Below are 24,944 nucleotides of genomic sequence, written 5' to 3'. Positions count from 1 at the left end.
GGAAGATTGACAAGAAGCCTGGCAGCTGCGTTCTGGACTGTTTGCAGCCTTTTTATGACATAAGCCGGGGCGCTGAGAAAAAGTGAGTTCCCATAGTCCAGACGGGAAAGGATCAGAGTTTGAACAAGGATTCTTCTGGCCATAGGGGGAAGAAGATTAAAGATTTTCCTAAGGACTCTTAAAATGCCAAAGCATGTAGAGGAAACTCTTTTTGCTTGATAATCCATGGTCAGGCGAGAATCCACCCAAAAACCAAGGCTTTTTACCTGGTCCTTGGGAGGAGGAAGATTGTTGAAGGCCTCAGAGTATAGTGAAAGGGGAGGGGCTGGGGGGGCATTGCCTAGTACAATGACTTCTGACTTTCCATCATTAAATTTAAGCTTAGACTGGATCATCCAAACTCCAATGTCTTTCATACAACACGAAAGGTTGGCCGCCGACGAATCCCCAGAACTAGATAGTGACACCACAAGTTGAGTATCGTCGGCATAGGTGACCAAAGACAGATTGTAGGGAGCGATCACTTTAGCCAGCGGGGATAGATAAACATTAAAAAGAGTTGGACTCAGGGAGGAGCCCTGAGGAACTCCACAAGTCAATGGAAAGATATCAGAGAAGTAGGCTCGGTCCAGGACTTGAAAAGATCTACCTTTGACGAAAGCAGACAGCCAGGACAATGCTAGGCCTCCTATTCCTAATTCAGAGAGCCTACAGCAGAGAAGGTTGTGATCCACCGTATCAAAAGCTGTGCTGAGATCAAGTAGAATCATGGCTACATGAGACCCTTGGTCCAGAAGTTGCCGGGCTGACTCCGTCACTGTAAGGAGGGCTGACTCCGTGCTCTGATGGGCTCTGAAACCCATTTGAGTGGGGTGAAGGAGTTCATGGCTCTCTAAGTAGCTGGTTAATTGGTGGTTAACATGTTTCTCCAGAATTTTTGTTGAAATGGGAAGGAGACCAATGGGTCTATAATTCTCTAACAGAGATGGGTTCAATTTCGTTTTTTTTAAAAGAGGCTTAATGATGGCATGCTTAAAAAGAGGGGGGAGGAAACCTAAGGATAGGGAATGATTCAGTATTTTTGTAAGGGGAGGTACAATAATATCTGAAACTCGCGAGAGGATGGAAGGAGGGGCGGGGTCTAGGGGGGAGCCTGATTTAATTTGAAGAAGAAGGTTGGTAGTAGCGGTGTCAGTGAGAGGTACAAAAGCGGTTAATGTGCTTCCGGAGAGGGAGGGATCCATCGTTTGGTACTCTACTGTACCTGGGGGAGGAGAAGAAGGGAACCCAAAGTATATCTTGATGACTTTGTCATTGAAGTGAGATGCCAGAAGATTACTGTATTCAGTGGAGGGCTCTGTGGGAGGAGAGGGCATAGGGGTTATGGTTAATTCCTTAAAAATCTGAAAAATTTCCTTTTGTGAACAGGAGGAGTTTTCTATTCTTATTCCGTAGTAAGAGGACTGGGCGGCTTTAATGTTTTGGTGGTAGAGTCTGACAGATTGCCTATATATTTCTCTTTCGGTGGGACTGTAATTCTTTCTCCAAGATCTTTCTAACCTTTTGCACTTTTTTCTTAATTCTAACAGACAAGGTGAGAACCAAGGTTTAGCCTTATGGGGGGGCTTGTTAGATCTTAATTTGATGGGCAGAATACTATCCAAAGAGGAGGAGATCCACTCATTAAATAAATCTGCGGAGGTGGAGGGGCTGCTGACCCCAAAGGAGGTCTGGAGAGCAGCGCGCCATTCCCCAAGAGCCAATTTTGACCAAATGCGACCAAAGGTTAAGGAGGTAGACGGCACATCTGAAGTAACCTTATAAGGGAAAGAGAAAGATAAAAGAAAATGATCCGTCCAGGTTAGGGGCTGGGACGGCAGGGTGGTAAGAACAGGGAGATTACTGAATAGGAGGTCCAGCGTATGGCCTTTGGTATGGGTAGGTCCTATTACGTGTTGAGTTAAATCAAGCGCAGAGAGGGACGCAAGTAGAGACCTGGCGTGCGGACAGTTTTCATTATCAAGGTGGATGTTAAAATCCCCAAGAATAGTAAAGTTAGGGGATTTACAGATAAGACTAGCTGCGACTTCCGGCATGGAATCTAAAAAACGAGTGCAAGGTCCTGGGGGTCGGTAGAGAAGCATACCGGAAAAGGTAAAAGTGGGGGAGAGATAGAGAGAGAAAATTAAGCTTTCACACTCCGGGATATCAGAGGGGAAGGTGGTACACCGAAAGGTATTTTTGTAGATAATGGCTATACCACCACCTCTTCCATGGAGTCGATCTACATGCGCCATAGAGTAGGTGGAGGGTAGAGAATCGCAGATATCTACTGCTGAGTCATTGCCCAACCAGGTTTCGGTAAGAAACAAGGCGTCAGGGGAAAGATCTTCTATGAGGGTATATATGTGAAGGGAGTGCGCTGGTAAAGAACGACAGTTGAGGAGCAATATGTTGCTCGTTTGGGATGGGGGGGAGAAGGGGGGGGAAACAGCCTTAGAGGAACTAGGGCAGGCCGGTCAGAAAGAAGAGGCATAGGACCCAGGGGGTACTGAGAGAGGTGGGCCAGATCCTGCCCCTCTGAGTGCGTAAAGCTGCAAGGGAGAGTAGACTAACCTGTCTGTAGTAAAAAGAGCAGCATTTCTGGGCTCTGGGCGCTTCAGGGCGCGGACGGGCGCAGACGGGCTTGCCTTTGGCGCGCCAGCGGCGCGCACGGTGCGCGCGTCCTTCCGGCATTAAATGAGCCGGGGGAGCCGAACGAGGCTCAGGAGCCTAAAAACAACTAGACCGCTAACAAAAATGGCGGTCTAGTCGGTCCCAACCAGGAAGTAGGGAGGAGAGAAAAAAACAAGCAACCGGGGACCACTGAACACGGGCCAGAGGTTGCTATGAGGTAGAAAACCAAGTTATACCCCCAGAGACACACACAGAAACAAGGATGTGCCCCCAATACATGTGAATCCAGCAAAGAAGGAAATATTCGTTTTTTCCAGTCCCTTATATTTTAAAAAGAATTTCCCCCCCAAAAAAGAGTGAAAGCCAAAAAATGACCTTCAGAGGTTAAAAAGCCCAACAAACAATTTAAAAACATTAGTTTCTTAAAATTTTAAAAGATGCTTACACGATCAAATCAGGTGCCAGGCCGGCGTCCTTCCGGCATTAAATGAGCCGGGGGAGCCGAACGAGGCTCAGGAGCCTAAAAACAACTAGACCGCTAACAAAAATGGCGGTCTAGTCGGTCCCAAACAGGAAGTAGGGAGGAGAGAAAAAAACAAGCAACCGGGGACCACTGAACACGGGCCCCGAGGTTGCTATGAGGTAGAAAACCAAGTTATACCCCCAGAGACACACACAGAAACAAGGATGTGCCCCCAATACATGTGAATCCAGCAAAGAAGGAAATATTCGTTTTTCCAGTCCCTTATATTTTAAAAAGAATTTCCCCCCCAAAAAAAGAGTGAAAGCCAAAAAATGACCTTCAGAGGTTAAAAAGCCCAACAAACAATTTAAAAACATTTGTTTCTTAAAATTTTAAAAGATGCTTACACGATCAAATCAGGTGCCAGGCCGGCGTCCTTCCGGCATTTAATGAGCCGGGGGAGCCGAACGAGGCTCAGGAGCCTAAAAACAACTAGACCGCTAACAAAAATGGCGGTCTAGTCGGTCCCAACCAGGAAGTAGGGAGGAGAGAAAAAAACAAGCAACCAGGGACCACTGAACACGGGCCCCGAGGTTGCTATGAGGTAGAAAACCAAGTTATACCCCCAGAGACACACACAGAAACAAGGATGTGCCCCCAATACATGTGAATCCAGCAAAGAAGGAAATATTCGTTTTTTCCAGTCCCTTATATTTTAAAAAGAATCTCCCCCCAAAAAAAGAGTGAAAGCCAAAAAATGACCTTCAGAGGTTAAAAAGCCCAACAAACAATTTAAAAACATTCGTTTCTTAAAATTTTAAAAGATGCTTACACGATCAAATCAGGTGCCAGGCCGGCGTCCTTCTGGCATTAAATGAGCCGGGGGAGCCGAACGAGGCTCAGGAGCCTAAAAACAACTAGACCGCTAACAAAAATGGCGGTCTAGTCGGTCCCAACCAGGAAGTAGGGAGGAGAGAAAAAAACAAGCAACCGGGGACCACTGAACACGGGCCCCGAGGTTGCTATGAGGTAGAAAACCAAGTTATACCCCCAGGGACACACACAGAAACATGGATGTGACCCCAATACATGTGAATCCAGCAAAGAAGGAAATATTCGTTTTTCCAGTCCCTTATATTTTAAAAAGAATTTCCCCCCAAAAAAAGAGTGAAAGCCAAAAAATGACCTTCAGAGATTAAAAAGCCCAACAAACAATTTAAAAACATTTGTTTCTTAAAATTTTAAAAGATGCTTACACGATCAAATCAGGTGCCAGGCCGGCGTCCTTCCGGCATTAAATGAGCCGGGGGAGCCGAACGAGGCTCAGGAGCCTAAAAACAACTAGACCGCTAACAAAAATGGCGGTCTAGTCGGTCCCAACCAGGAAGTAGGGAGGAGAGAAAAAAACAAGCAACCGGGGACCACTGAACACGGGCCCGGAGGTTGCTCTGAGGTAGAAAACCAAGTTATACCCCCAGAGACACACACAGAAACAAGGATGTGCCCCCAATACATGTGAATCCAGCAAAGAAGGAAATATTCGTTTTTTCCAGTCCCTTATATTTTAAAAAGAATTCCCCCCCAAAAAAAGAGTGAAAGCAAAAAAATGACCTTCAGAGGTTAAAAAGCCCAACAAACAATTTAAAAACATTCGTTTCTTAAAATTTTAAAAGATGCTTACACGATCAAATCAGGTGCCAGGCCGGCGTCCTTCTGGCATTAAATGAGCCGGGGGAGCCGAACGAGGCTCAGGAGCCTAAAAACAACTAGACCGCTAACAAAAATGGCGGTCTAGTCGGTCCCAACCAGGAAGTAGGGAGGAGAGAAAAAAACAAGCAACCGGGGACCACTGAACACGGGCCCCGAGGTTGCTATGAGGTAGAAAACCAAGTTATACCCCCAGAGACACACACAGAAACATGGATGTGACCCCAATACATGTGAATCCAGCAAAGAAGGAAATATTCGTTTTTCCAGTCCCTTATATTTTAAAAAGAATTTCCCCCCAAAAAAAGAGTGAAAGCCAAAAAATGACCTTCAGAGATTAAAAAGCCCAACAAACAATTTAAAAACATTTGTTTCTTAAAATTTTAAAAGATGCTTACACGATCAAATCAGGTGCCAGGCCGGCGTCCTTCCGGCATTAAATGAGCCGGGGGAGCCGAACGAGGCTCAGGAGCCTAAAAACAACTAGACCGCTAACAAAAATGGCGGTCTAGTCGGTCCCAACCAGGAAGTAGGGAGGAGAGAAAAAAACAAGCAACCGGGGACCACTGAACACGGGCCCGGAGGTTGCTCTGAGGTAGAAAACCAAGTTATACCCCCAGAGACACACACAGAAACAAGGATGTGCCCCCAATACATGTGAATCCAGCAAAGAAGGAAATATTCGTTTTTTCCAGTCCCTTATATTTTAAAAAGAATTCCCCCCCAAAAAAAGAGTGAAAGCCAAAAAATGACCTTCAGAGGTTAAAAAGCCCAACAAACAATTTAAAAACATTCGTTTCTTAAAATTTTAAAAGATGCTTACACGATCAAATCAGGTGCCAGGCCGGCGTCCTTCCGGCATTAAATGAGCTGGGGGAGCCGAACGAGGCTCAGGAGCCTAAAAACAACTAGACCGCTAACAAAAATGGCGGTCTAGTCGGTCCCAACCAGGAAGTAGGGAGGAGAGAAAAAAACAAGCAACCGGGGACCACTGAACACGGGCCCCGAGGTTGCTATGAGGTAGAAAACCAAGTTATACCCCCAGAGACACACACAGAAACAAGGATGTGCCCCCAATACATGTGAATCCAGCAAAGAAGGAAATATTCGTTTTTTCCAGTCCCTCATATTTTAAAAAGAATTTCCCCCCAAAAAAAGAGTGAAAGCCAAAAAATGACCTTCAGAGGTTAAAAAGCCCAACAAACAATTTAAAAACATTAGTTTCTTAAAATTTTAAAAGATGCTTACACGATCAAATCAGGTGCCAGGCCGGCGTCCTTCCGGCATTAAATGAGCCGGGGGAGCCGAACGAGGCTCAGGAGCCAAAAAACAACTAGACCGCTAACAAAAATGGCGGTCTAGTCGGTCCCAACCAGGAAGTAGGGAGGAGAGAAAAAAACAAGCAACCGGGGACCACTGAACACGGGCCCCGAGGTTGCTATGAGGTAGAAAACCAAGTTATACCCCCAGAGACACACACAGAAACAAGGATGTGCCCCCAATACATGTGAATCCAGCAAAGAAGGAAATATTCGTTTTTCCAGTCCCTTATATTTTAAAAAGAATTTCCCCCTCAAAAAAGAGTGAAAGCCAAAAAATGACCTTCAGAGGTTAAAAAGCCCAACAAACAATTTAAAAACATTTGTTTCTTAAAATTTTCAAAGATGCTTACACGATCAAATCAGGTGCCAGGCCGGCGTCCTTCCGGCATTAAATGAGCCGGGGGAGCCGAACGAGGCTCAGGAGCCTAAAAACAACTAGACCGCTAACAAAAATGGCGGTCTAGTCGGTCCCAACCAGGAAGTAGGGAGGAGAGAAAAAAACAAGCAACCGGGGACCACTGAACACGGGCCCGAGGTTGCTATGAGGTAGAAAACCAAGTTATACCCCCAGAGACACACACAGAAACAAGGATGTGCCCCCAATACATGTGAATCCAGCAAAGAAGGAAATATTCGTTTTTTCCAGTCCCTTATATTTTAAAAAGAATTTCCCCCCCAAAAAAGAGTGAAAGCCAAAAAATGACCTTCAGAGGTTAAAAAGCCCAACAAACAATTTAAAAACATTTGTTTCTTAAAATTTTAAAAGATGCTTACACGATCAAATCAGGTGCCAGGCCGGCGTCCTTCCGGCATTAAATGAGCCGGGGGAGCCGAACGAGGCTCAGGAGCCTAAAAACAACTAGACCGCTAACAAAAATGGCGGTCTAGTCGGTCCCAACCAGGAAGTAGGGAGGAGAGAAAAAAACAAGCAACCGGGGACCACTGAACACGGGCCCGAGGTTGCTATGAGGTAGAAAACCAAGTTATACCCCCAGAGACACACACAGAAACAAGGATGTGCCCCCAATACATGTGAATCCAGCAAAGAAGGAAATATTCTTTTTTTCCAGTCCCTTATATTTTAAAAAGAATTCCCCCCCAAAAAAAGAGTGAAAGCCAAAAAATGACCTTCAGAAGTTAAAAAGCCCAACAAACAATTTAAAAACATTCGTTTCTTAAAATTTTAAAAGATGCTTACACGATCAAATCGAGAGTGAGCCCTGTTACCTTCTGGAGGTTCCTTTATGGCAAGAGCATAATGCACTTTAATAGAGGGCACGTCCACTTGGACAGGGTCCTTTTCTAAACTGCTGTGCCCTTCTTACTGCTGATGTATCCAACAAAAAGCTCATCATCAGATCAGAAGTCCTGGCCCTAATGAAACAGCAGCTGAATACCCTACAAGGGTCCTGCTTATACTGCCTCTCCTCTTCCTTGGCGGGATGAGGTGGATGGAAAAACATTGGAAGAGTAATAGACTGACTCAAGTGGAACGGAAAGAAGGCCGCCTTAGTTCTCAGAATCAGCCTCTCTGGGAAAAAGCAAGTGAAAGGGGCCCGGATACACAGCACTTGAAATCACTGGTGTGCCAAGCTGACTTAATGGCCACCAAAACACTGTTTTGAATGTCAAAAGATGCAACTGACAGCTATGCATAGGTTCAAACAGAGCCCCCATCAAGAAGGGTGGGGCCATATGAAGGTCCCACTGAGGCATAATAAAGAGGGAAAGAGAAAACATGAGAGGCCTGTAAAAACCTCATTATTATTGGGGAAATGAACAAAGAAGGTTAGTCTGGCTAACAAATAAATACTGGTAAGGCTGCAACAAAGCCCTTAACTCTGCCTACTGCACAACCTTGTTGGGCCAACCAAAGCACTTCCAAAAGATGCATCTTCAGGGGATCAATGTTCTCCCTGCCCACTAAGCAACAAAATGGTTCCACCATCCTTGTAAACTGATTTCAATGAGGGTCAACGTGCTGAAAGGATAACATCAATCACCACCATTGTCAGATAAAAAGAACTCGGGTCCTTCCTTAATCTCCAGACAAGAAGGAAGATACTCTAGAGGTAGAGATGCAGAAGCTCCCTCGCTGACTTTGAAAACAGGTGTACACTGTGCAGAAGCTGAGCGGGGGAGGGGAACAGAAATAATTCCAGACGGTCTGCAAACCACACACTTCTCGGCTAATCCAGAATGACCTGTGCCTGGTCTTGGCACAGTTTCCTCAGCACTCGAGGAAGCGATAGTATGGGCAGAAATGCATAGTAGAGTAGAAAACTCCATGTTATTGGTTTTTTTATTGGTGTATTGTCACCCGTGAGGGTATCCAGGAGCTATGTAGCCAGGGTATGAGGTCAGTTCAGGATGGCGTACTCTAAGAGACAGGTCTTTATGTCAGCCAAAATGCATCCTACAAGGCTTTCTGCAATCGAAACAGCAAGGTACAGAAAAGTGGCCAATGCACCTGTTAAAGAGATACACCAGTGGGTGCCCAAATATAGTCTGTACCACCTCTGGGGGATGCCACTCGGTCAGCATATTGACGTGGACTCAAGCTTTTGGCTCTAATGTTTGAGAAGCCTGCCAGGTAATTAGCTACTACCCTACTACCCAGATCCCATGCACCAGAGCCAAGGGCTACAACCTCAGCACTTCCTTACAGAGAAAGTGAGAGCTTACACTTCAATGCTTGTTCACATACCACATAGAAGTTTAGTTGTCTGTTAGCAGTTCATCAGATTGACAGCAAAGGGAGGGCAGGAAGGCCTTCAGGACCAGTTAAATCACCCACGATTCTAGCAAGTGTACTTGCTCCTGTGGAGACCATGGTCCTCCGACCTCCAGCTGGGCAGCCCACCTAAGGTGGAAGCATCCGTCATCAATGTGGCCATTGCTGGTGAATAAAGGAACTTCCCACACCCCAGGTGCTCCTCTACCAATCCTTCTGTAGGTCTGTCAAAGTGAGATTTTGAGTCCAGTACTGCCCCTTATGAACAGGAGGTGGCAGCTTAAATTTCTACTTGAGAAGAAAAGCATTTGAGATCATGAGATCCAGGATCGGACGCAGACCACCGTACTTCGTAGGAACAAGGCAGTACCAGGTGTAACATTCCTGTCCAATCTCTTGCTCTGGGTCCACCTGTACAGTAGGATCACCGCCTCCTGTTGGAGAATGCAAGAATTTTCATTTGGCTAGAAGGGAGTATTTAGAGCCATGGGGAAGTTTTTGTTAGAAGGGAGGGTCATAGCCACTTTCTATAATTGGTAGAACCCAATGGTCTGCCAGCCAACCCCTCCCTCATGCCACACATGCTCCCCTGAAGTAAGACTAAAGGGGCTTCTGAGGAAGGGCCATGAAGTAATAAGCAATTCTTAGTTAGTTCACAACCTATGTATTGCTGCTGCAACTATTTGGCTGTCCGACTGGCTGGAAAGGCTGGGGCTGTCGAAGTGGCGAACGTTCTGAGTAGCCACAAAATTTGCATTATTATCTGAGGGAATCACGAACTGGGGATGCCAACCCAAATGAATGGGCCATACAACCCTTTTTAAACCTCTCAAGGACTAATTCATCTTTCTTGCCAGACAGTCAAAACCCAGAAAAGGGAATGTCCATTAAACTTACCTGGACAGCCTTGAGAAGCCTGCTAAGTGAAGGCTAACATTTCTCCTAAGTGCTACAGAAGTCTCCATATTCCTGGCCGCTGAATCCCTTGTGTCTAAGCCCGTTCTGTAGATCTGCTTTGCAGCACCCGAGAAATATGTCCTTTAAGTGGTCCAGGAGGCTCTGCACCACTATTTGTAGCATCACCCACAGTGCACAGGTGCATATGACAAGCAAGAAGGTGGAGTTCATAGACCTGAGTGCCAGACTTCCTGAAAAAAAAAACTTGCTTTCTCATTGTCCTTAATTTTTTGTATTTCCGGTGAGGAGGTACTGTAGGGAAAGAGCATAGTTTCTGCTTCAAACATGATGAAGCCTGCACTACCAGGCATTTTAGGGGAAGGATGGGCAAACAAGAAATAATAATTAATCTAACACACAAAAGATGGCATGATGGACAAAAGAATGATGGGTTGGAATGCTCACCCAAGAGACTGCCAGTGGTTAGACTTATTGCAAGCATTCCTCCCATTACCTTTTGTGTGCTTTAAGATTTATTGGTCATCAGGTGCCAGTATGTAACAAAGGGCAATTTGCCTGTTTACGGATACTGCTGAAGTAGACTTCATAGGCTCTATTAGCATCTTGTTAAATGGGAGCAAGGACTCTGAGGATGCAGAGGCTGGCTGGAGGATCTCTGTCAGAAAATTAGGTGTGGCTTCCTTCATCAAAAGAAGCAATTCTAGCACATCTGTGGCCTTTCTGATGACTGTAGTAAAAGAAGCCAGCTATAATAAAGGTGGTCTAGAGGGGCATTCCATCCTCACTTCTCAAGAGGTTTTGAGGCCTCTAGCATTTTCAAGGGTCAGTTAATCAGCTGTGTCTGCGACAAAACTTTAATTGGCTATGTCACTGTAGTCATAATTGTAGAAAGCTGGCCTAGTCCGTGGTGGGTACCAGAGGTACTTACACCCTATACCAGGTCCAGGGATCCCCTCTTAGTGAAGTGTAGGCAGTGTCTAGAAGCCAGGCTCTCTAGAGGTAGCTGTGGATGAGCAGCCAAGGCTTAGCTAAGATACATGCAAAGCTCATGCAATACCACTTTAGTCACACAGCACTAACACACATGAAATAAACCACACAGTGTTACAAAAATAAAGGTACCACAATATCAAAATTACTAAAAAGGCAATACTCCCTTAGAAGGTAAGTAAACACATTAAAGAAATACACTAGTAATCAGAAATAGGCATGGAAAAGGTTAGAAGACAATGCAACTAGCAATAACCAATAGTGACCCAGGGGAAGTCCAAACCAAATACTAAAAAACTGGAATGCGAACACAGGACCCCCACCTAGGTAAGTGGAATGTGTAGAGGGGCGCTGGGGGTACTAGAAAACCACAGAGGTAAGTAACACAATACACCCAGGGACCAGGAAAGCAGGAGTAAATCACTGTGAAGAAAAAGAATACACCCAGACAAGACTGGAAGAAACCAGTGGTTAATTCCTGGAGAGGAATACCTGTTGGGGGAGGGGACCAAGCCCAAGAGTCACAGTGGAATCCAGGAGGAGTAGGAGCTACTACCCACCCTGCTGTACTTGCAGAAGTTGGGCGACCGTGTGGAAGAACAGGTCAGCACTGCAGCCCTGGAGCCGGAGAAGAGTTCCTGATGGATGCAGAAGATGTACCATGCTGGAGTGAAGATTGCAGACGGGTGTCGGTGTAGGAATTCCATCAATAAGCCTTGGCAAAGGCAAATTCCCAGTTAGTGGAAAAGTGGCACTGCCTTTGACTAGCAAGGCCCAGGAGAACTCAAACCAGGAGGGGGAGTCGAATGGGACCCTCAGCGACACAGACTCTGCAGGAGAAAAAGCAGGAGAACCATGCAGAGGGATGTGCATCGCAGGAAGGAGTGCTAGGGACTGGAGCTACACGTCACCTGAAGATCCCTTGGAGGAGATGCACACAAGCCTTGGCAGCTGCAAGAGACGCTGTGTACAGGGGTACTGCCCAGCATGGGAAGGCAAGGGCTTACCTCCACCAAAGTTGGACAGCTGGTAGAGAGGACCAAGAGGACTACCCTGGACCACCACCCGTGATGCAGGATCCACGCAGCTCATGATGAGAGGAGAGCCATTCAACCAGTCATCATTGCAGCAGGTGCCTGCGGATGCAGAGGAGTGACTCCTTCACTCCAAGGGAGATTCCTTCTTTCTTCTACTGCAGACTGAAGACACGCCGTCCTCAATGGATGCGCAGCCAGTGGAAATGTTGCAGTTGTGGCAGGAGCCCTGGAAACAATGCTGCAGAAGAGTTCTTCTTCTTGGAAGCAGCTTGTCAGTCCTGGAGGTTCCAGTCGCAGTTCCGGAGGCCAGAAGTCAAAGTAGAGGTTGCATAGAAGTCATGTTGGAATCCTGCAAGACGAATCTGAGGACCCCACACAAGAGAGAGACTCTAAATAGCCCTGAAAGGAGTATTGGTCACCTAGCCAGGTAAGCACCTATCAGGAGGGGGCTCTGATGCTCCAGAGTTCCCTGCCAACCTTGAAAACAAGATGGCAGAACCCAGGGACCCTCTGGAGGAGCTCTGAGCACCACCCCTGGGGCGGTGATGGACAGGGGAGTGGCCACTCCCCTTTTAATTGTCCAATTTTGCGCCAGAGCAGGGACTGGGGGTCCCTGAACCCATATGGACTGGGGTCCCTGAAACCATATGGACTGGCTTATGCACAGAGGGCACCAAATGAGCTCTTTAAAGCATACCAGTGGCTTGGGGAGGCTACCTATTTCCAAAGGGAGAGAGTGTTACCTCCCTCTCCCAAAGTAAATCCATTGTTCTGCCTTCCTGGGCTTAATCGGATCAAGCAGCAGGAGGGCAGAAATCTGTCTGAGGGGTGGCAGCAGCTTGGGCTGCCTTGAAAACCCTGTCAGACTTGTGGTAGCAATGTTGGGGCTCCTCTAAGGAGTCCCAAAGTGCATGGAATCATACTTCCTATATCCAGTACATGCGTAAGAACCCGGGCCAGTGTTGGCTTCGTTGTGGGAGTTACTGACTGGGCTGTTGGGCACCACTGTGGTCACAGCCTGGGCCAAAAGCATGCATTCTTTGGGTAGGCACATGGGTTTTTTGTGTGTCAGAGAACAACCTGCCAGTGATATCCCTGTCGGGGGCCCCATCAAGTCCATGGGGACTGAAGGGAGTGTTCTAGGGAACTGATTCTCCGAGGAACAGCGCTAGCATCACCTGCATGAGAGCACAAGAAACTCTGGTTATGCTGGAAGAAAGTTCAGCATCAGGGCAGAAATAAGAGTTGGAGCCAGGGCTACTGACAGTTCTTCTACTGGAGGGATGTCAAACTCTGGCTCAGACGAAGACTCCATTGGTAGTGGGGAGTCCCAAGGAGGCCTACCTCAGGAACAGGAATGGCTTCAATGCACCTCTTTTTCTTTTTATCGACTTGGAGGAGTGGACGAGGATTCTTTTCTAAATTCAATCAAGGCCACTCATTGCCCATACTATATTCTGTCTGTTGTGATTGCACTGCTCCCACTAATCAATCTGAGGATACGAATGTCCAGTTCTTTCACATTTACTGAACGTTTTAAAATGTTCAATTGTACACTTCTATTTAATGCTCTAAGCAGTCGGGAACCCCTTGAGTAGACTTCGCGGACCCCTAGAAGTCACCGGACCACAGGTTAAAAAACATTGCCCTAAACATTTCTGGTCTAAGTTTCAGGACTCCCACTATTGTCAGGCTTGTCTCTCGGTAAGGCTCTTGATTAATCTTTCAGGAAGAGCCAAGTCGGTTTGAAAAGGTTCCTAATCATGTACTCATGAGGTATTCTCAAGTAAAGGTAAATCCTGACTTATAGCATTCCAAGGTTTTCTGATAAGTTATATCCTGCAAGCAAGTAATATATGTTTTATAAGTAATATCAATAATCATTGCCCACAGAGTGATTTATATGGTCAGCGATTGATCTTTATTTCTATGGCCCACAACAGCAATCTGAACCTGGCTAGTGTAGTGCTTGTCCTATTCGATCAGTAGGCTTGTTCAGAAAAAACTTAAGGTAGGCCCTTGCACACACTTCAGCAATTCATTCCAAACCCAACCTCAAAACACAAACAGCAGATACATTTCCATTAGATGAAATATTTCTGATCCACCACAGTACAACAACAACAACTGCAAGGAAATAAATTGTTTCTTATCTGTAATCCCAGTTCTCTTTCAGGATAAACTTCATTGCAATCATGAGCACTGAATAGTCCCCACCCACGTGTCGGGGATCCCGGAGCACTTCTTCCAGTGTCATATTTTTACAGTATATTCGCCTTACTTCAGGAAGGCTAGGAGGTACATGTGACAAAAATGTAAATGTTTGCAGCCTTAAAACAGGCTATATTGACAATTTCATTAATGTACTTTAACAAACTGAGGGAAAAAGCCCACATCATTTAAAAGTCACTAAACCTAAGTGAAAATTTAAAAAAACTAATTCACAACCTTTGTTTTCTATCTTTTAAAGTGAGTGATAAGGAATAACAGCACAATGTAACTGCCAGGCTGCAGCACTGAAACAATGGGAGTAGGACAAGGCTCCTTTAAGGGCTCCATGACCTTCAGTGTCCCATCATGCCCTCCAGTTGGCAGCTTACCCAGTTCTTTTTGACTCAGTAAGTAACAGGGTAGAGTTAACAATACTTTATCTCTTCTACCGGGGAGGAGGGATGGTGGCTTATGATTTCGATGGAGATTCCACTGAGACAGAACTAGGATTACAGGTAAACTATTCCTTCTTTCTAGGGGGATCTCCATTGATAATCATAAGCATTGCATAGAATAGAATAGATAGCTGATTCCCCAAAAACCTACGAGGAAAGAGATAAACGAGGTATGATATTTAAGCAAAGATATTTCTTGGAGAGGCTTTCTCTACTAAGGCATCTGCTTCCTCATCCAAATCAAGACAATAGTGTCTTGTAAAGATGTGAAATAATTTCCAAGTTGCAGCTTTGCAGGTCTGAGACACTGGAATATTTCTGAGCAATGTAGCAGTGGCTTCTTCACATCTGGTGGAATGAGCTTCAGGTTTCCCAGGTAGATACGGCTTTGTTGGTTTCTAGGAACACAGGATTATGCAAGAGGCTATCCTTGGAGGCAGGGATTGTTTAGAAGAAGCAAATCCTGTTAGTAAAGTACCATAGTTTACAAACAGTTGCTTTGATTTTCTCAAAGGTTTAGTCGTCTTATCCAGGTACAACTTCACCACCCTCCCATTCAGAGGATACACCTCTCTGCAAGAGATGTTGGGTTTGAAAAATGAATTCTAAGGAAATAGTTTGATTGACAAGAAAATCCAACATTACTTTAGGGAGGAATTTAGGAAGGGTCCTTATTATTACCCTCAACACTGTGTAAGGTTTGAAGGAACAGAGAGGTTGTATTTTGCTAACTATACGTGCAGAGGTTATAGCGAGCAAGAAGGAAGCCTTCCATGATAGGTGTTGAAGGGAACCTTTATGTAAAGGTCTAAGGGGAGGGCCCATCAGGTAAAAAAAGGACAATATTCAACTTCCACAGTGGAGATGGGCTCCTGATTGATAGGAAGATACAGTTTCTTAACACCCTAAAGAAAAACCTTGACTACAAGAATCTTGAAAAAGGACATTTCTGAAGGACAGATTTGTGATTGCTACAAGATGGACTTTTGCAGTGGAGAGGATTAAAATTGTTTGAACACACCAGATGCAAAAACAATTCCAATTAAAAAATAGGACATTCCAGTAGATGATGTTCTGGCTTGTCTCAAAACATCCGTGTACTCCTGAGACTTGTTTAGAAAGCTATATTATATGAGTTCAAGACCCAGGCAGCCCAATTCAATTATTGAAGGATGGAGTGTAGAATCTGGCCTCCGAACATGTGAAGGAGGTCTGGTTTGCATGGCAGGTTGCTGTGTGGATACTCTGAGAGGTGTAGGAAGTCCACGAACCACCACTGTCGGGGACACTCCAGAGCAATGAGAATAATTCTGGCCTCCCTGTTAGACAGGTTGGTGATCACTGTTGGCAATGGGGGAATCAGAGGAAAACTGTAAAGAAATTCACCTGACCAGTTGACCCATAGAGCATTGCTCACAATGCCTGGTTGATAAAACCTTAAGGCGAAGCCTGAGCATTTTTTTTTTTCTGCGTTTGAGAAAAGGTCTACTTGCGGAAAACCCCCATTGCAAAACGTGTATCGGAGGACGGCGTCTTTAAATACCCATTCGTGATTCTCTTGAATGGTTGTGCTGAGAGTGTCCACTTGAACATTCTGAATGGTTGGCCGACAGCTTTCATCCTTAGATCCCTGGACATTAACCATTTCCAGATCGATTGTGACTCCAGGGACAGAAGTCTGGATCTTGTTCCTCTACTATTTCTTCAGACCATGCATCGTCATTATATTGTCTGTCCGAACAAGGAGGGAATTTGTTTTGAAGGAAGGAATTTAAGGCTTTGGAGCTCTAGTAGATTGAATATGGTAAGTCTTTTCCTTCGGAGACCACATGCCTTGAATCTCAAAATGGTCCATATGAGCGCCCCAAACTGAGAGGGTGTCACAACTTGATGCCTGCCCTCTCGTGCCCACCACAGGGGGCCTAGTAATGGAAGTCTCCTGGTTCAAGTAAAGTACAAGACCTTTTGCTATATTCACATACTGATTTCCATGCTTAGGGATGCTATTACCAAATTTCTGTTCATTCCCAATCCAAGCTGAGTTTTGTGGAAGCCAGTCTTCTTATGTTGAAAGCTCCAATATCTACAATTTCCTGCTCACTGCTTCGTGTACACCCCTGCAGGCCAAAGGTGGGTGGAGGAATTCAGCACACCTGTGGCTGGCGGGTGCTAGTCTGCTCACATCTGAGGCATGTGACCACAGTGATCTCTTTTAAGCCCCAGTGTCCTATAGTCCAGTGTCGGTCATTGTAGCAGTGTTCCTGTTTGACTGACCCCTTGTTTCCTGAGTTTTTGTTAATCTTTGTTTCCTGAAAATTCTTGAGCCGGAGCCTATTCCTCGTTCTTTGAGCTAACACTACCTGCAGTGCTGCCTTCATTTCTGAGTCAGCACTATTTAATCTATCCTTGAACTTTCATCCCTTCTTATTTCCCATTATTTGCCAGTTTTCCTAGTGCCTGTCTGCCCACTTACTTTAATTACAGTTTCTAGTTTGCTACCTTCCTGTTCCTGCTGTCAGAGCTTCCAGTTCCCTTGTGTGGTTTATTACTTGCTTTCTGCCAAGTGTACCCAGTTTTTTCCCTTCTTTCCTGTTAAGCACTCCTTCTTACTAGCTCATTGTCTATCATAGCTGAGTATTTTAGTCCTATACCCTTGCTGTTAAGGCCCTATGTGTTTCTGTTTGAATGCCCAGATTTCTGGACACATCTGACAACCTATTATCTTTGAGTTACTTTTATAGCGTCACCATGTGTATCAGCTCCACAAACACTGCCTTTGCAAGTATATCCTATATGTGGGTATTTGCAGTCAGTATCTCTGGGCTTTGACTTTCTTGTTCCCTTCTGCAGAGCTCCCATTTGAATCTCCTTTCTTCTCTGATTCCTTGAGAGTGATCTTGGGCAGACCTGTGCCTAATATTCTGTTTACTTTGTCTATCCTGTCACCAGTCATTGCCAGAGTCTCTGATAGATGGAAGTATTTGTCACTATGGTTTGTGTTGGGGTGTCTTGATTTAAATTTATACCCTTCAGAAGGTTTTCTGGGCGGGAGCACCAGATGATTGATTGCTTTGTGTGAGTTGTTTGGATCATTTGGTCTTTCATTCTTTCTGAAAGTTGATCCCACTGATCCTCTAGACACTGCTGTAGAGGTCTCATTTACAAACATGCATTAGGGACTAGAAAGATGCATGATGCCATTGATCCTAGAAGAGAGAATATTCAACTCACGTTTGAACCGGGTTCAGTGCTTAATTTGTGCCAGTGGTTTCCGGTGCTCTGCACCGGTACCTAATTGTCAGCACCGACACTTATGGTAGTCTGTCATATGATGGTGCTGTTTATTTTATTTAGAGATGAGCTCAACAGTTGTTTGTTAATTCAATATACATTAACATTAAATAATACTTCCCACCCACACCATTCTTCTAGCTTTGAGGGGTATGGAATGGTCTGAAGTGCAATATATGTAGGAGTGTGATGTTAGTAGGTATGTTTGTACTGTCATTAGCAGCACTGGCCGGGGTAGTGGGTGCTGCAAGCTCCAATGGCCTCATGACAAGGGCCTCGATATTTACTTTCCTACAAATTAAACACTGCTTGAGATAGTCCATTTCTCAAGGATAGATAATTATTCTCTCTTCCAAAGGAAACACTTTTGTGTGCACTGTGTTTAAGACTGTAGTTCTTCCTGATGGAATAGGGATGATCTCTTTGGTGGTATTGCCAGTGGAGAATAATTGAATCTGAAAAAGTATACATTTTTCACAACATTCAGACCCCATTTGTTGCCTGTTATTACATGTTTCCACTTTTCCAGGTGCAATAGTATGCTTTCCACTTACTGGAGTGGGTGACGGAGGAGGGGGAAGAAGGAGCTGATTGCTTGCCTCTGGTGTTTGGTTTAGTTGCTGGAGCGGGTTGCTCTCGACTTCCTCTACATCTTGACTGATGACTCCACTGCAGCTGTTGTTGCTGCCCTTGAGACCAATAAGGGGCTTGAAACCTCTGATGCAAATATCGGCTGTTGAAGGGCCTATTGGAATGTCTCCTGCACTGAGTCTTTTTCTCCAGCCCTATTGTCATGTATTCATGCAAGACATTTCATCATCAGCATGAGACCAAACAAAGTATTCCCTGAAAAAGGGAGGTTTAATGTCTGGTACGGAGCTTCAGACTTCAGCCCTGTGAGGCTTAGCCAGGATGAAAAAGCTAAACAGTGACATTATATGTGAGTTGCTAAGATGGAGATATCAGCTGCAGGGCTAATGATCTGGTTGGATACCATGATGCCCTCGCTGACTATTTCCTGCAAATCTTTACATCCATTTCTGGGTCTGTCTTCTATGAACTGCTGAATAGAATCTCAAAGTGACTATCATATCTTCCAGAAAGGGCAGACATGCTTGCTGTCTTCATTGTAACAGAGGAAGTGCTGTATACTTTTCTGTCCACTAAATCTAGCTTCTTACTTTCCTTATCAGGAAGAACAGTAGAAGAGGGGACTGTGCCATTATGTTTCTGAGCACCAGAAGTCTTGACAGATGCTGAAGTCAGGAACAAATCCATGGCTGGTTAAATGAGAACTAGAACGTGAGGTAGTAATGGTCTGGTGACCGATCACTGGTGCAGTGTCTCAGAAATTACAGACGTGGTGGCTGAAGTAGTTGGCAAGCCGATATTTAATTTGTTGGCTCTCCTTATAAGAGCCTCATAGAAGGTATTAATATTACCAACAGGAGAGATCCTCAGTGTTGTGGAGTCTGTCAATGTAAAAGAGTAGAGGCCTGAAGAAGTGGTAGAGTGATGTGACCTAGACAACCTCAATCAGGAAGAATCTAGTCTTTGTCTTATGCATTAGTGTCTAGGAGATCTTGATCAGTAGTGAGGACTGTGGGATCTTGATCTTTATCTAGACCCAGACTTGTTGCAAGATCTGATATGATGTGGCTGAGATCCAGAGTGCCTCAGTGAAGGTGCCATGACACCACTGGCGAAGGTAGTGACTGAGAAGGCAAGGCTGGCAGATTTCCTGGTGTTATTACCTCTGGAATTATCAGTTGTTGAGGAGTAGACTTTGCAGGAGCTTGAGCAGTTGGTGTAGAAGGCATGGGACATGGAGAAAAAGAAACTGGCACATGGGCTGGAGAAGTTGGTCTGGAGGAAGAGTAGGCTCTGGAGTACTCTGAATCCAATTATGATGAGAGCCTGCAAGATTTCATGTGTGAAAGACATTCCCACATCTTTGGCATAGTAGAATGATTTCTTAGCGTTGTTCCATATCTCAATGTTGAAGTTCTTTTCGAAATTGACAGTCTCCTTCTCCTCAATGTTGCGTGTGTACTCAACATCGAGCAAGCCCTTGAGAATAAGGTGCTGTTCCTCTTCTGGACCACAAATGGGGATTTCGTGTCTCACCAGATCTACTCCTTTTGCATCACCCCCAGTGGAAATCCTCAGAGGGTGAGATAGGGCAGGGGGAGCAGTCTCTCTTTGTCCACCAGATGTCTCTCCAGACAGGGAGTTTTGCTTTCTCTGTCGCTCCACTTGATCATGCAGGCAAATATATATTCATACTCATATTTTTTTCTCTCACTCTCTCTCTCTCTCTCGCTCTCTCTCTCGCTCGTTCTCTCTCTCTCTCTCTCGTGAATCAGACAAACAAAGGATACAGGTCCTGTGCAGGTCAGTTTTTGCTATTTTCCTGCCACATTCTTGGCATGATGCTAAAAGGGACAGCATTTTTGATACAATAGAAATAATCCCTGTCAGTAAAATAATAGAAAATACTCTGTGCACTAAAAAAACATTGAGTGAACAACTTTAAAATGGTTTTGGAGAAATGTCTAAGTGAAAAAGCCTTAATGAGATAGTGCTCTGCCCTAGGATCCTGTTACCAGGACCCAGAAAATAGAACTGGGTAAACTGCCACCTGCAGGGCAAGATGGGATACTGAATGTCAGGGTGCCCTCAAAGGCCAGAGTTCCGTTCTCATTGTTTCAGTGCTGCAGCCTATCCCATTACATTGTGTTATCCCCCCTTATCACTCACTTAAAAATAAATTAAAACGTATGTGAAGGGTGTTTTTTAAATGTCACTTTTGCTTGGTTTTACTGACTTTGAAAGGTTCTGTGTTTTTCCTTCCATTTTTAAACTAATATTGATGGAATAAATAATATAGTCTGTCTTAAACCTGCAAGAATATTACCTTTTTCTCATATGTAAGTCCTGGCCTTTCCAAAATAAGGAGAAGATGCTGTAAAATGTCACACTGAAAGAAGTGGTATGGGTAGGCGCACGTGGGCAGGACAATTCAGTGCTTATGATCATCAGTAGAGATTCCCTGAAAGAAGCAATTAGATACAAAAATATTAAGAATTAAAGGGAATTGCCTGTTGACACAACACATTATGGTTATGTGAAAACAAACACAGAACGAGTTGTGTAGAAATATACAGAAAAGGTAGAGTTATTACACATATTGACAGTAATCATTAGTCATGACCTGTCTCATATCTACAAACTCCTGCTTACAAAGTATAAAGTAAAGCTAAATTCACAGTAGCTGCTTGACATTACTAATATAAAATAACGCCCGAGTAACAAGGAAAACATGCAAGTCTCCAGCTCCTTATGTATATTTTGGCATATCTCAAAAAAGCAAGAAACTGTGCCATGAATTGTCCATGAAATTAACTGTTGGACAAAGGAATGGTCCCTCCATCCTTGGAAATGAACCACTTTTGAGGTAGCTAGTCAAAACCTCTACTGAATCCATCCCATGAAGGGTCCAGCAGCTGGTTAACTAAAAATAATCCAGAACTGACACATCGGCGAGGAGAAGCTGTTCTCTCTCCAACATTAAGGAAACAAGGAAAATGTTGTGTCAATGTTCAAGCCAGCAACAGTTACAGGTAGGCATTGGCACTGCAACCCTAAAATGCATCTGCAATAAGTATTTTGAAAAAATCTCTTTGCTTTGTTTAAAGCACATTTACAGGAGTGGCTTGAAACAAAAGGACCAGGTTGAAGAGCAAACTGGGGGAAACTATTTCAAGACACTAAGAAACTGCATCCGTATGCCTACAAGTGAAAGGTCCAGAAACCTTGATTTCATTCGATTCTGAATACCTTTCTCAAAAATCCTACCTCCAATTAAACAGTCCCGAAAGATACCAACAAACTAACTACTACACCCATTTATACAAGCAAGAAGTGCCGTTGTAACCAATGAATCTGTTCTGCAATTACAAACAACGGCACTATAACCTCTTAACCGCAGAGGAGGCCGTCGAAGAAGGTTCTGGGTGATCCAGCAATTACTGTAACAGTAATAAACTGAATTCTAGTGCTTCTGGCTCTCTAGAGCTAGAAGTTTTGTTCGAGTTACGTTTAAAGTCACTCAAGGGTTCTCTTCTTACCAGTGCTTTATTTGTAAATAAAAAGGTGCCGGTGCCCAAAGCCCTCCTCTTAAACACGCGGCTGCTGCAATTAAATGGGCAAACACGGAATACTGAGGAGGCGTAATCCTGAAATCTTCTCGGGCCTCTTCAATCCATATAAAGCCACTCCCTGTCCCTTCAGCTCACTCTAGCAGCTTTCGACTTTTTTTTACCTTTGTGACGTTTTCTCGTTTTTCTCTCCCTCCGTCTTTCTCATATGTGTCTTTTGCTCGCAGCAAATGCTTGAGGCAGAAGACTAAGCGCCGGCCCTCAAAAATAGGTACCGGTGCTCAGCACCGGAAACAACAAGCACAAATTAAGCACTGCTTCTTACCCTAAAATGGAACAAGAATCATATTCTAAAGGACCTGGAGGACCACACCATTGGTAGAGATGCCCTATACAAATACAGGGAACAAGTCGTAAAGTTGCATGAGTGAAACGATGCGAAAAGATGTGTTTAACTGTTAATAAGTGAAAATTCACGTACCAATCGTAGATGTCTCCAGCACCACCAAAACACAGAGAACACTGCCATCACCAGGGATGTCATAGTATTTCTTACGCTGGTAAATATATAAGTCTTTGCTGATAGTGATGCACTCCTTACTTGACGCACGGTGAAATTTACAGTGTCCTTCACTACTTTTGTTACACTCAGAAATGTACAACTGCATGATTGAAAAAACGGTATGTTTCTTAGATTGGGAAAAGAACAATTCCTGATTGAGAGCATCATATCGTTCACTCTTGAAACGGCAAGTTCCCCACTTGAAAACAGTCTACTTTGGCACGGAGGACTTCCTGGCGTCAGCACGGGATTGCTGTTGAACAAGAAATGTTGAAAAAAGTGTAAGAACAAGCGTCATCGTAATCATCTGACAAATTCACCTGGAGACTAGTTAAGGGTTACAATTTTCTTTTTAATCGAAAAAATTACATTTATATGTAGAAAAACTATTACTCTAGCCGGAATAAAAAAAAGACTATAATGTGTCTTCTGACCCTAGATGTAAATAATGCTACTCCCATTTCAATACCTAACATCAGACGTTTCCTGCAGACCAACTAATCCGATGTTCATAATTCCTAAAAAAAAGGGGGGATGGGGGCACTTTTTCAATCCTTCGCTGTCCGCAGTGCATTTTGTATCCTTTTTAGGGTTGAGCCTTCGTTGCATGAGCTCGCGCATGCGTATCGCAGCGAGACGCTTTAGTATTTAGAAAAGGGCTCGGAGCACTGTCAACTTCACGTCAGTGTTTTTTATTGGTTCATGGCCTTGCCTAATAAAATCTGCTTGCTTTCATTAGTCGAAGGCATGTATACGTCATGCCTTTTCCGGTGGCTAGCCCTCCTCGAGCGCAGCGACCAAGTACAGAAAACATAAGAGGCTCGCTGTTTTCCATCGGGCTCGTGGGCTTCTTTTTCTCTAATTTACGAGCGCGATCTCGCTTGGCAGAAGTCGAGCGCTTTACATAGTTAATTTCACTTTTTCGGGTTAAGTACATAAATGCACTTTTGCCCGATAGGTGAAAAGTCGGGTTAGGAGTTTACAACGCGATCAGCTCTAACATGAGCAAACGCGAAACCTGTTGCATTGTAAATGCTTGTTTATCTTGAGTCAGTAAATCCCTCTATCCTTTGTATGCTTACCACTCACACTTCTTCTAATTGCCATTATTTTTATAGTGCTGATGTCATAATTTATTGTTTGTAATGCATTTAATTTGTATGCTTAATGAAGGTAGGTTTCAAGACAGCCATTTTGTTTCAGAAAGGGGGTGGAGTTCTCTATTGAAGGCCATGGGTACAGCAGGAGACAGTCGAGGGACTCATAAAGCACAGTGAAACGATTACTAGAAAAGATCGCAAACCTGTAACACATAGATGTCCATAAATTTAACTAGGTAAATATTACAAAAAACCTACACTCTTCTCAACCATCAGTGATAATAAGCAGGTGCAGTTGCATCCCCCCGACCCCCCAACTTCGCTGAACCCAAAACTTCTACAGCACTAGTAAGAAAGCAATGCTGTAGTGAATTGGACCTCATAAACATTTTCTCAGGGGTATGGTCTGTGGTTTGCTTGAGCGGCCGCATTGATGCCAGCAAGGTAGGAATGGGGTTTGCTGAAGTGGGGGCATAAGGAGGTCATAGGGGAAACAAAGAAAGTACAAAGTGTGGTAAGTGAGTCATGGAGGTAATGTGAAGATTTAATTCCATACTGCCTGTAGGAAAGTGCCCGTTTTGGCATAGTTACCCCCCCCCGCCACACACACACTTTTTACCTGAGATTGATGCAGACTTGGCTGAGAGTGTGCTGGGATCCTGCTAACCAGGCCCCAGCACAAGTGTTCTTTCCTAAAGCTGGACAATTGTTTCCACAATTGGCACAACCCTGGCACACAGCTAAGTCCCATGTAAAAGGTAACAGTGGTACCAAGGACTCTGTGGCAAGGGAGGGTCCCTAAGGGCTACAGCATGTATTGTGCCACCATAAGGAACCCCTCACCAAACACATGCACACTGCCATTTCAGATTGTGTGCTGGTGGGGAGAAAGGAAAAGTCAACATGGCATCCCTCTCAGGGTGCCATGCCCACAAACCACTGCCTGTGGCATAGGTAAGTCACTTCTCTAGCAGGCCTTACAGCCCTAAGGCAGGGTGCACTATACCACAGGTGAGGGCATAGCCGCATGAGCAATGTGCCCCTACAATGTCTATGTCCATTCTTAGACATTATAAGTGCAGTGTGGCCATATGGGCTAGGAATTTTTAATTAAGAATTCCACAGCTCCATGATGGCTTCACTGAAGACTAGGAAGTTTGTTATCTCAGCACAATAAACCCACACCAATACCAGTGTTAGATTTATTGTAAAATGCACACAGAGGGCATCTTGAGATGCCCCCGTACTCTAACCAATCCCTCAGTGTTAGGCTGACCAGTCTGTGAAAAAGAAAAGTTTCCGACCTCATGTGGTGAGA

General features: G+C 44.6%; 1 protein-coding gene across 9 annotated transcripts in view; it reads right to left on the bottom strand.

Moving 5' to 3' along the window:
- The window catches only part of PRR11 (proline rich 11), a 359,537-nt gene that overhangs the window by 228,861 nt on the left and 105,732 nt on the right, over positions 1–24,944 (bottom strand). For 6 of the 9 annotated variants that reach the window (XM_069226409.1, XM_069226404.1, XM_069226406.1 and 3 more), the window contains one exon: positions 22,446–22,779. The exons of the other annotated variants lie outside the window; for them this stretch is intronic. In XM_069226409.1, the coding sequence (XP_069082510.1) occupies positions 22,446–22,779 (334 nt within the window). The remainder of the gene's footprint in view (positions 1–22,445; positions 22,780–24,944) is intronic. 9 annotated transcript variants of the gene reach the window in all.

The sequence above is a fragment of the Pleurodeles waltl genome, chromosome 3_1, assembly GCF_031143425.1.
Source record: "Pleurodeles waltl isolate 20211129_DDA chromosome 3_1, aPleWal1.hap1.20221129, whole genome shotgun sequence".
In the NCBI taxonomy this organism is placed as follows: Eukaryota; Metazoa; Chordata; class Amphibia; order Caudata; family Salamandridae; genus Pleurodeles; species Pleurodeles waltl.
Note: the sequence above shows the minus strand (reverse complement) of the source record. Positions and strands in the feature narration are given on the sequence as shown.